The 12,738-nt window shown below is 41.0% G+C and overlaps 1 protein-coding gene across 11 annotated transcripts in view; it reads left to right on the forward strand.

Moving 5' to 3' along the window:
* The window catches only part of IL20RA (interleukin 20 receptor subunit alpha), a 55,107-nt gene that overhangs the window by 11,147 nt on the left and 31,222 nt on the right, over positions 1 to 12,738 (forward strand). For 9 of the 11 annotated variants that reach the window (XM_060167549.1, XM_060167552.1, XR_009543780.1 and 6 more), the window contains one exon: positions 8,039 to 8,174. In XM_060167549.1, coding sequence (XP_060023532.1) covers positions 8,039 to 8,174 — 136 coding nt within the window. Of the gene's footprint in view, positions 1 to 8,038; positions 8,175 to 9,294; positions 9,444 to 12,738 lie in introns of those variants that run through there. The other 2 variants (XM_060167550.1, XM_060167551.1) reach the window with 1 other exon arrangement.

The raw sequence follows: 12,738 nt of genomic DNA on the forward strand, positions 1-12,738 counted from the left end.
TCATCGTGGAGGTGTGGTTTAATTTTCAAAAGCATTCAAAGCCACTTCCGACCAACTTGGGTAATCAAGCTAAGAAATGCTATGTTGGGCAAAAACAAGGTGTGACTATAAAAAAAAAAATGAGATGGAATTTTTTGCATGTATGCAAGCAACCGCTGAAGACATTTGTAGCTGAAAGGAAGCATGCCCCAGATGCCAGAGCTGAGCAGTACCAGGGAATAATTATAAACCCTCCCAAGGGAACTGCTAGGACAATGCACACTCTTTTTGATGGGTAGATGCCAGTATATTTATTTTAAGAAGTAGTCTCAACCTTAAAGTCCTACTTGCTCTCAAGCACTAACAGCAATATTCCAAAACATGTTTAAGCACATAGATTGACTTATTGAGGTGTGGCTATAAAGAAATAACATGCTTTTTATGTATGACTTATATATCGCTCATCCATATGAAAGTTCACATACCTGGCAGGGAAAGCATGTATTGATGGATTGTGTCCCAGATTCAGAAAATATCTGCTCTGTGAGAGCAGGGCCTTCTGTGTGTTTCTGTCTGCCACTGAACCCTAGTAACTGTCAGTTTCTGTTTCTAGTAGGTGCCCAGTAATGAGGTTGAATGAATGATATGACTAAGTACCTTTCCACCAGAAAAAACTTCAGTGAAGGAGAAATACTAGGGTTTTCCTCCTTGAATTCCTTGTGTGTGTGTGTGTACATATTTTTATTCACACTGAGAAAAGATAGGGAAAAGCAGCATATGAAGCATTTGCATTTTTAAGAATTGAACTCCTCATTGAAATTCTTATATATCTCCTTAGAAGCAGTCATCTGTAACATGCACACTTTCCAATGACCATGCAATCTTTTCTTCCCACAGCACTGCTCCTCGAAGCGTTCCCTAAAGGCAGTAAGTGAGTGTCCTAGTAGAGAACCCTGTTGTCCTCAGAGCACTTGGGCTCAAACAGCTTCCAGATGGCTGATAACCACAGGCAAATCAGTCCGCCTCTCTGGCCCTCTATCTAATCAGCTATAAAGGGAGAATAGTAACCATGGAGGACGATACTGAACTAATGATTATTGAGCTCTTTCTTTGTACCAGGCGCTATTTTGGGAACCTTATTTAATCATTCCAACAAGCCTATGAGGCAGATGATATGATTGTTTTATTTTACAAATGAGGAAGTCGAGTACAGAGGCTAAATGACTTACTTCAGGGCACACAGCTTAGGTACGCTGTAGAACGGGGAGTAGGTCCCAGTGTGGCTCTAGAACTCTTGTTCTTAAAACTTCTGCCTGACCTACTCACGTAAACAATTATTAGAAGCCAATGAGATAGGGCGGGTGGCAGTGCCCTATATAACGTTCAGTATACTAATAAGAGAAAACAGGCAGTGTGCAAGTACAGCAGCAAGTGGGCAAAGAAATAATTAGAGAAATTGTAGCGGGATCGATAGAGGAAGATAATCGAGTTCAGAGGAACTAACGTTAACATCAAACCGTACTGGCTCCTTTACAGAAGACAGTTAAGTATATTTTCTCAGGTAAATAGTTCCTGAATAACATTTCAAGTGTTGTTTAGATGACTCACTTTCTAAGGGCACTTGATATATGTAATATATGTCAAGGGGGAAAAGAGGAAAGGAGTTAATATTTTTTCAGGAGAGACAATTGATAACTTAAGACAAAAGAAAATATGCCTTTCCTTTCAGCACGATGAAGTTACAACAATATTTAATCTGTTTGAAGGCAGTGACACTGTTTGGCTCTCCTTTGGTGGAGGCTGGGATGAGATATATCCAACTTTTGCTTCCTGAAACTGATTAATCACCCTCTGGTGCTTCTTGTACATTGATTGTTTTTAACCCCATTTCCCACAACAGAAAACTCATTCAGGAGGTGATTTTTTTTTTCTTTTTTTGGTCTTACAAGCATAGTAGGTATTTTCCTATTTTGAAAGGCACTTGTAAGATGTAGCAACCACTTGCCATGAGCTGCTCTTCCTTCGTTAAAAAGCATCTGTTGAGTATCTTCTGACTGTGCTAATCCCCTGTGTATAGTGTAAGTTTCCCGGGGTGATTTCAAGCTATCAGGGTTTGGTGGTTCAGACTGTGTCACCCTCATCCAGATGCTCATGTGAATCCGGGTTCTGCCCTTTCTCTACAATTTATGTGAGCCCAGTGGTCCCTGGTTAGTTCAGTTCAAAAGTATTTATTTGAGGGCTTCTCTGGTGGCGCAGTGGTTGGGAGTCCGCCTGCCGATGCAGGGGACACGGGTTCGTGCCCCGGTCCGGGAAGATCCCACATGCCGTGGAGCGGCTGGGCCCGTGAGCCATGGCCGCTGAGCCTGCGCGTCCGGAGCCTGTGCTCCGCAACGGGAGAGGCCACAGCAGTGAGAGGCCCACATACCACAAAAAAAAAAAAAAAAAAAAAAGTATTTATTTGAGAGGCACCGGGGATACAAAGAATCTTATAAGACATGGTGCCCAGGGTCAAACAGCTCAGAGCCTAGTGATGCCTTCATTGCTTAGCTTCAGAAAGACAGATGGGGCTGGCGGGCTGGAGACTTTCTCTGGGCAAAGGTGGGCAGGGCTTCCTCAATGCTGAGGTTTCCTTGTTAATCAGAGCTTGAGAGACTTGAATGGCCCCAAAGGGAAGTCCCCAAAAGTGGACACATTTGACGGTTCAGCCTCTTGTAGTCTGATGGTTTTCCACAGGAGTGAATGAGCATACTGTCCATAATGGGAAACTCAGAAAGCCTCAGCCCCAGAAGAGAGAGGTTTGGGTAACCACGAGCCTGATTACCCTTTGTGAGTTCACTCCGAAAACCTCACCACTTTTTACCAGTGTTCGTCAGGCACTAATTTATGCATAGACTTTTCCGACAGTATAATGAAATGGAAATACCTTTTACTGTCAGGCATATAATTAAAACTGCAACATACTTAAGATGATGACCTTAGTATTATCTTTGAGGCCATTAAGAAAATGTCACATACCATTTCATTCCACCTACAGAAAGGTAACTATAAGGTAATTCTTGGAACTAATGTAGCAGCCACATTTTATAAAACTCCACTAATGAAGTTGTCAAAGATTTACCCATTTCAAATTCCATTTATTTATTCTCTTTCTACTAGAAGGACCCAAGAAGAGATAGAGGACTTTTTCTTTTTGGGGTTATAACATAGATGAAGCTGGGCTAGAAGACTTTCCCAAAGGCCAAGATATAATGAGAGGAAAATAAACACTGGAAGGGAACACAGGTCTAAATGACATGACTTACAGGCTATAGCTAACCCATCATTACTTAGGAGTTCATTAAGTGGACCCCTTCTTGCTGTCCCCTCACAGCTTTGTTAGGACAGAAGCCATCTTTTTGGTTGTTGTTCATTGGTTAATTTTTTTCCTTTTTTAAATTGAAGTAGAGTTGATATACAATATTACATAAGTTACAGGTGTACCATATAATGAGTCACAATTTTTGAAGGTTATACTCCATTTATAGTTATAAAATATTGGCTATATTCCTTGTGTTGTACAATATATCCCTGTAGCTTATCTTATACATAATAGTCCGTGCCTCTTAATCCCCTACCCCTACTGCCCTTCCCCACCTCCCCACTGGGAACCACTAGTTTGCAGAAGCCATCTTAAATACCCATTATCCAAGGGGGCCCCCCTCAAGTCTCCCTCCATTGACCAATGTCCATACCCCGGTCAGGGAAGCTCAAAGGGAGCCTGGAGTTCTTGTCCCTTTCTGAGATCTTTTGTGTTTCATTTTCTCCTGAAAGACCAGCCTCCCACCCAGTGACTGTCGTCAGGAATGCCCACTCCCTTAAGAGGAGACCATGCACACGCTCCACAACATCACAACGTAATCACGTCATTAAAATAGTGCAAGCCAGTACTCTAAATGGAGGTACACATGGAAAAATAAGGCGTCTTTTAGTTCCCAAAGATACTATAGGAGGAGGGTACCAAAATTGTAAAGGCATAAAAACCGCAGAGCTAGTCAGGGTTCTGCGGGTGATCTGGTGTGACTAATGAGCATAGTGCATTTGGCAGAATTACAAAAGGAGAGGCCAGACCAGACCATGGAGAACTTTGTGTACCAAACCGAAGTTGTAATGGTATAGCACTCCCAGAAATAAAATTATGTGTGCTAATCCAACAGCCTCGTGATTTGGGATATTAAATGGACGGACTTTCAGAGGATCAGAGCTGTACTTCCAGGCCATCAATCTATGCGAACAAAAATGCTTTTGTTACCCACGAATTGGCACATGACTCCTGATATCAATGTGGGTGTGACATATTTCCTCTTTGGTGTTGGTTAAATTATCTTATCGATACTGGCAGGTTAGGAAAATGACTTATCTCAACTGGAACATTTATTCAGGAGTGTTTTCTTTATGTTTTCCAAACTGGAAACAAACAGTGCCTACAACTTTGCGAAGATGAAAACACCACAAGGAAATACTAGTTATAAGTTGTTCTTTTTAGAATACTGTTTCTCCTCCTCAAAAACAAAGTGCTAATTCTATTTTTTATCACTCTTTTGCATCATCAAAAGGGCAAATATTTCTTGATAAATCCTCATCTGTTGATTTAGCTTTCACAACACAGCAACTCTCTTACTGATGTGACTCTCATAGCTCTGCTTCATCAGGGGGTCCTGTTTCTACTTTGAAAAGAGAGCTCCCAGCTGCGCCCACCTCACCCTCCATATCCACAGCCAGCATCTCGGTGCAAGCTCAGCCTTCCTCACTGGGGCTGCTGCAACTGCAGTCCCACAGGTCTCTCCAGTGCTATTCTTGCCCCCATCTTTCTTCCTTCCTCTCATAAAAGGCTAAGCCTTTTATGCAGTGGAAGCCATGGGCCTATTTGTATTTCAAATGGATTACTTCACCGTCCGGAGCCTGTGCTCTGCAACGGGAGAGGCCACAACAGTGAGAGCCCCGCGTACCGCAAAAAAAAAAAAAAGATTAAAATGAGCAGTCCGTTTACTTTATTCCAAGTTATTTCTTTAAAAATTTGGGGGTATGTTTTAGGCATTTTGAGAATTCTGTTGTTTACTTATATTAAAAGTCACACAGAAACCAATGTAGAAGATAAACGTTTGTATAGATAAACATTGAGAAAATATGCCTGGATTATAATATCTAAGATAACTTGTGTTTTTTTATTCTCCGAAAACAAATTGCCACAAATCAGACTATTCTGGTTCCTTCTCAGTTAGTTCTGTGGAGCCATGTTTTGGTAATGTCTTCCGTCGCGATATTATAATACACAGTCTATTTTAACTTAGTTTTTACAAGATGCTAACCACTCTTCACATGTTAGTGTCATCTAAAAATATAAACCACAGCATTTTAGATCTGGAAAGATCCTCGGAATTGTTTATGTTGACAGTGTTCCCCACTTTTTTTTGTTTTGTTTTGTTTTGTTTTTTTGCGGTATGCGGGCCTCTCACTGTTGTGGCCTCTCCCGTTGTGGAGCACAGGCTCCGGACACGCAGGCTTAGCAGCCATGGCTCACAGGCCCAGCCGCTCTGCGGCATGTGAGATCTTCCCGGACCGGGGCACGAACCCGTGTCCCCTGCACCGACAGGCGGATTCTCAACCACTGCACCACCAGGGAAGCCCTGTTCCCCACTTTTGAAGGGTTGGGGAATACTATACTTCATGGTGCTGCTTCCCCAAGTTCTCTGTTTTGTCTTAAAAATATGATTAAAAGTTAGAACCTAGTGATAGCACAGAGCAGTATTAAATCATTAATAATTATTCATTATATATAAGCTCCAGAAAAAGCCAATACCAGTTGATATGCAGTGGTTCCAAGGAGTTCGAAGAATAGAAATCAAAGACAGACACTTTGATGGCAGGTGGCATCCTTTAGAGATCCTTTCTACTGCTCCTACACACACACACATCCACACAGTGACCAGTTGACAGAGCTTCTCTTTGAGTGTTTAACTTCCCTCTCTGAAATAAAACTGAGGACTTCCCTGCTGGCGCAGTGGTTAAAAATCCGCCTGCCAATGCAGGGGACATGGGTTTGATCCCTGGTCCAGGAAGATCCCACATGCCGCAGAGCAGCTAAGCCCATGTGCCCCAACTACTGAGCCTGCGCTCTAGAGCCCACGAGCCAGAACTACTGAGCCCGCGTCCCACCACTACTGAAGCCTGTGTGCCTAGAGCCCGTGCTCCTCAACAAGAGAAGCCACCGCAATGAGAAGCCCGCGCACCGCAACGAAGAGTAGCCCCCGCTTGCCGCAACTAGAGAGAAAAGCCCGTGCGCAGCAACAAAGACCCAACGCAGCCAATAAATAAATTTATTAAATAAAATAAAACTGAGGTATTAAAAAAAATGAGCAAGGTTTAAAGTAGGAGTCATTACAAATGTAGCACATGCTTGCACACATGCCTGAACACAAACTCAGCCACTTATAGTTCGGTCACCCTGCCACGTGTTAAAGGGCTTACTTTGGCTCAGAATCAGGGTCATGTTACGTTATAAAGTTTAATTCCAAAGGAAAGAATTTTTTCTTTCTTTTCATCTGGCTTGTGGGATTACAATACATTGTATAGAGATAATCTTAGCCAAGGATTACCATAATCATAAAGCTAATTCCTTTCTCCGACATTAGTCTCAGTTGATTTATACAAGAATTATTGAACGTTAGCCAAAATTGGACCAGCCTTCAGTGACTTAGCTCAGTTTTATTTCCTGTTTGATTTGAAATATCAAAATTTGATATTTTCCAAATTCATTGACTAGAATATGCATATTTATGATAAGTTCTTCATAATATCTGATTATTTATTACTCAGGACTTTGGGATCTCTCCAGTAGTTTAAATTAATATTTTGATTCTTTCATATCACCACAGAATTTTTTCATTTATTGTATTTAAAGGATCGTCTTTGTTTTCTTTTATAAGAAACTATTTTTCACTTTTCTTTTTTCCTTTTCTAATTTTTTGGTAGTTTCTCCATTTTTTATCATTCCTTTACAGAGGATTTCTATAAATTAATCCTCTAGGATACAGTCTTTCTTAGAACACAGTTAGGTGAACATATCAGTGTTTTTTTGTTTTGTTTTGTTTTGTTTGTTTTTCTTTTTTGCCGTACGCGGGCCTCTCACTGTTGTGGCCTCTCCCGTTGCGGAGCACAGGCTTCAGATGTGCAGGCTCAACGGCCATGGCTCACGGGCTTAGCCTCTCCGTGGCATGTGGGATCTTCCCAGACTGGGGCACGAACCCGTGTCCCCTGCATCGGCAAGCAGACTCCCAACCGCTGCGCCACCAGGGAAGCCTGCATATCAGTGTTTAATTAAATAAATTGTCTTCTTTCATTAGTTCTTATTATAACTATTTCTTTATTATATACTTTAGTAAAGCTAACCCCAGCTCCAGTCTCCAGTCTCTGGCCTTTCAGTGACATCTATCCTAAATTTTATTTCTATATCTAATAAAGGGATTGTTTCAGTTATCTTCTGGTGCGTAACAAACTGCCCCAACATTTAGTGGTTTAAAAGAATCATTTTATAATTTCTCATAATTCTGAGGATTTATCTAGGGCTCAGCTGGATGGTTCTTCAGCTGGTCTCTTTCAGAGCCTCTCATGAAGCTTCAGTCTGGCACATGGGGCTGGAATGTCCACAGTGGCTTCATTCTGGCCCCTTGGTTGGAAGACTGGGCTCAGCTGGGACACTGGGACAGCCGAACCTCTCCCTCTTCACATGGCCTCTTGACATGGTTTCTCCAGCATAGTAGCCCACTTTTTACATGGCAGCTCAGGGCTTTCAAAAGGACAAAAGTGGAAGCTCGTAGGCCTTGTTAAGGCTCAGTCCCAGTATCAATTTTGTTGGTTAAAGAGGGCCATGAGGTCAGCCCATGTTCAGTTTGGAAGGAAATACACAGAGCATGAGTACTGGAAGGTGTGGCTCATTGGGGGCCATATCTGGAGACCAGCTACCACATGTTAGGTCTTCCTTTCTCTCTATTAAGACCTCAATTCCTCTCTACTCCTTTTTCAGTTTCCTGTGTCTCTGGTGGTCTGCCTAAACCTACAAATATAACCTTCTTATCTATAAACATGAAGAATATCCTACAGTGGAACCCACCACAGGGCCTACAAGGAGTGGAAGTTACTTATTCTGTGCAGTATTTCATGTAAGTTGGTTCTTTTCGTTTTGGCTAATTTATAAGCACAAGACTCAGACTCCTATTAACTGTGCAAAGATAAACCATCTATTGTATTAAATGAGTGAGGAAAAAGAAAGGTTTTAGATATTTCATGTTAAATTGTCTCATTGTGTTTTGTTAGATTAAATTAGACAACAGTTTCTTCATGGAAACAGAGTATTGAGTACTTAGGCAAGAAGAAGTTATTTAAATGGAGAAAAGAAGTCTGTCAAAACGTTATTCTGTGGCTGAGCAAACAAGGAAATCCATCACCTCTGAAACATCTATACTTATTAGAATTATAGGATATTTTTAAGTGAAACTGAGTGCAGAATTCTGTACAACTCACAGTTTTTATTAAAGATAATAGTGAATGGACATTTTCACTTTTCACCTCTCGCTCAACACTCATTGCAATCAAGAAGGAATGCAAAATGGTAAGTGGGTGTGTGTTAGATCCTCACTCCTATACCCACTCACCTAATATTTAATAAAGAGCTGGCTCCATTCAAAGCGTAATTGTCCCAAAGAATCCAGCACACCTATCCCTAATTCCTGAAAGGGAGAAAGACAAAACGAACACAAGTCAAACGTTCCTGAAAGCTTTCTCATGGAAATTAAAGAAAAATTCAGACAAATAATGGTTCATATTTTGAATCCATAAACAACATGTTCTCTAATGGTAAACCTCAAAGAAGGGATAACAGTCGAAGAAGAGGTTCTAAGACAAGAAGAATAACTTTTTTAAAAAGCACGGTGGCAGAACTTAGGAAGAAGATGGAAAATAAAAATGTTATATAGAGATGAAAAACCTATTATACCTAACAGGTAGTAATAATTGAACAGGTAATAATGACTGCCTGGAATTGCATATCGTAAATGCATGCTCTGTCTAGGAAAATTTAATAAAGATAATAGGAAGACATACCTTGGTAAAGTTATTTAACTTTGAAGAAAATGAAATGATTTATGACCGTCACAGCAAAAGCAATGATTTCTATCTGGCAACACTCAGTTCATGACAGTGATGTATCTTCTGAGGGAAAAATAAGTGTGACCTAAGACTCTTACCAAGTTCAGCAAATGTATTTTCTGTATTTTCAAGCAGGTTGAACTTGGGCTGTCACTCCCCTGAGACCTTCTTGCAGGCTGTGGTGGGGCGGGAACACTAACTAAAGATGATATCCAACTGACAGAGGGATAAAGATGAGCCTAAACGAACTTAGAAATGACAAGATTTTGGCAAAAAGGGAGCAGGTATTGAAACTATCTAAATGTAGAACTAAGACTAGTGATGGGAAATATGGTTACAGAACTTTCTTGTAAATGTTTGAACCTTATCAATAATATAACAAATCAGAAGGTGGGGAAAAACTGTATATGTACTGACTTCCGTAGCATGAAGCCATTATATGTGATCCAAAATGAAAATATGTCATCATTTTAATAAGTAAACTCTCAATATCTTTCATACACAATTTTCTTAATTTAAAAGATCTTTTTAAGAACTAATATCTCATGTGGTGATGAAACATTTGAACTGCAGTGATTCATTTCAATTTCTTTTTCTTCAAAGTTTCAATCAAGTTAAATTTACTACTTTTATTAAAATCATAAGTATGGCATAACCTAGCTTTTGTCTATATATTCAGCTATTGAATCCTTCCTCTGGGTACATATAAGCATAATGAGATGTGCAGAATCATGTGTACCAAATGTTTCAGGGTAATGGGCTTCAGGGTAATTTATTTCTCTCTCGGTTATACTTTTCTGACTGCCTGAGTTTAAAAACTGTACCATATTTACAAAAAAGAATAACATCATTTTTGTCTTTGAAAAGAAAATTCTGAGGCGATATGGGGATATATGTATAGCTGATCCACTTTGTTATACTGCAGAAACTAACACACCATTGTAAAGCAATTATACTCCAATAAAGATGTTAAGAAAAAAGAAAAGAAAAGAAAATTCTGACCATTAAAGGCAGTGAAAGACTTTGGCTGCTACCCACAATGACCTCGTTTATCTACAACTTCATTCTCATTGCCGAAGAATTTCTCAGGAACCAGTGTTTTAGGGAAGAGGCATCACTCTGCCAGGAGAAATGGCTCATGAGTGTGTCCTTGTCTCCTTTTTCATTAGGTGGAGCAAGGAGCTTGTTCTATTCTTTATGTGTTTATGTGATTCAGAAAAGGATTTAAAAAGAGAGAGAGAGTAATCACTGCTCTGTGAGAGTAGATAATTTAGATTACATAAATTTCAAAAAAGAATATTTGAAAAGAAACTTGCCATGGTGGAGTTCTTACATGCCTGTGAATGTGGACAGTGGGCAGGAATACAGGGCAGTTTGTGTCACTGACAGGGCTCCAGGCTCATTTCCAAAGACAAACAGTCCTGGGGTCATAGCCAGACTGTGAACCTAAATGGGTAGCCTTGGGCAGGTTACATATTATACTTTTTTACTTTTGAGTGAAGTTTGTTTCTAAGCAAAACATGAAATTTTAACAAAAGTTTAAATTATATCTACCCAAAGAATTTAATGCTGAAAATAAGAGTGTAGCATTAAAAGCACAAGCTTTAGCATCAGGGAAAAGTGGTTCAAATCCCAGATATGCCTGTTATACTAGTCAGACTGCCTTGAGCAGCTCCCTTAATATCACTGAGCCTCAATTTCCTCATCTGTAAAATGGGATGAAAATAACGGTACTTACCTCCTAAGGTTATTATGATAATTAAATGAGATAAAGCTTTCAAATCCTAAGCAGCAGTCCAAGCGCATAATAGGCACTTGATAAATATTTCCTGACGTTACCAGAAATCAGAGACCACTGAGGGCCCCGCATGACTTTTTGACATGCATGAACATCATTACTGTAGTATTTATTGAATGATTCATGTCTGTCAGCTTGTCAGACTTACAAAGCATTTTGTCCAGAATTCAGTAAAGAGCGTTTCTCCTTCATTGACATCTGTCATGGGAAGCTGCCTTGCCCTCGGCAAAGTCAGGAAATTTGAGGAGAAAAGGTCAAATAGGGGATGGCAATATTTTTCAAACCACAAGTCAAGACCTGTTGGTGGGCCATGAAGTCAATTTTGAGGGACATAACTAGCATCTTTTTTTTTTTTTTTTGCGGTACGCGGGCCTCTCACTGTTGTGGCCTCTCCCGTTGCGGAGCACAGGCTCCGGACGCGCAGGCTCAGCGGCCATGGCTCACGGGCCCAGCCGCTCCGCGGCATGTGGGATCTTCCCGGACCGGGGCACGAACCTGTGTCCCCTGCATCGGCAGGCGGACTCCCAACCACTGCGCCACCAGGGAAGCCCTAGCATCTTTTTTTTAACGGGAAGGATTAGAATGGTGTGGAGTGGATTAGAATGGAAAATAACTAAGTGCCTGGCATGTTGTAAAGTTTAGGTATTATCTTCCAAGACCTTTGTTTTAGTATGTTGGATATATGTGTGAACTGGGTCACACTGTGAAATGTATTTCTTTCTATGGCTCACAGTCAATAAAAAGTTTGAAAGCCCCTCAGCATGGTGATTACTTGAATGGAGAAATTGGTCAACAAGATCTAACTATATTTCTAATGTTTTCTGGTAGCTATGGTACTTATGAAACAGGAGACATTTACTTTCAGGACTCTGCTGCCATATTTTGAAAAGAGAAGATACCCTTAAGCTTTGGCAACACTTGATAAAGTTGACATTTCCTCCTTCTCAACACCCAGTCTTCCCTTGACTTTTGTGATGTCTGTTTTTCCTTCTCCCTCTTTAGCTGCTATTTCTAAGTGTACTTTGTATCTCACCTTTATTTTTTTAATAAATTTATTTATTTTATTTATTTATTATTTTTGGCTGCGTTGGGTCTTCGTTGCTGCACGCGGGCTCTTCTCTAGTTGCGGTGAGCGGGGGCTACTGTTCGTTGTGGTGCGCGGGCTTCTCTTGTTGCGGAGCATGGGCTCTAGGCATGTGGGCTTCAGTAGTTGTGGTACACGGACACAGTAGTTGTGGCTTGAGGGCTCTAGAGCGCAGGCTCGGTAGTTGTGACGCACGGGCTTAATTGCTCCGTGGCATGTGGGATCTTCCCGGACCAGGGATTGAACCCATGTCCCCTGCATGGGCAGGCGGACTCTCAACCACTGTGCCACCAGGGCAGTCCCTGTATCTCACCTTTAAATCTTGCTGCTCCTGAAATTTGATCCTAGGCTTTGCGTTGTCTCCATGGGTAATTTCATTCATGCCTGTGCCTTCCATGAGCAGCTTTATGCCATAGATTTCAAAATCCCTACCTCCCACTCACCCCTTTCTCCTGAGCTCCAGCGCCTTCTGAGCATCCGCATTTGGATACCTTTTACGTATCTTAAGCTCAACATGTCAAAAACTAAACTCATTATCTTTCCCTCCCCCCTCCTCTCCCCATTTCCCAAACCCACTCTTCCGCATTCCTGATCTTGGTAAATGTTACCACCATTCCACCCAACTAGCCCGGACAGAAAGAGACATCATCCTTAACATCTTCTTTTCCCTCATCTCTCTCATGTACTTAATCACCAA

Source organism: Lagenorhynchus albirostris, chromosome 12 (assembly GCF_949774975.1).
Source record: "Lagenorhynchus albirostris chromosome 12, mLagAlb1.1, whole genome shotgun sequence".
Lineage (NCBI taxonomy): Eukaryota > Metazoa > Chordata > Mammalia > Artiodactyla > Delphinidae > Lagenorhynchus > Lagenorhynchus albirostris.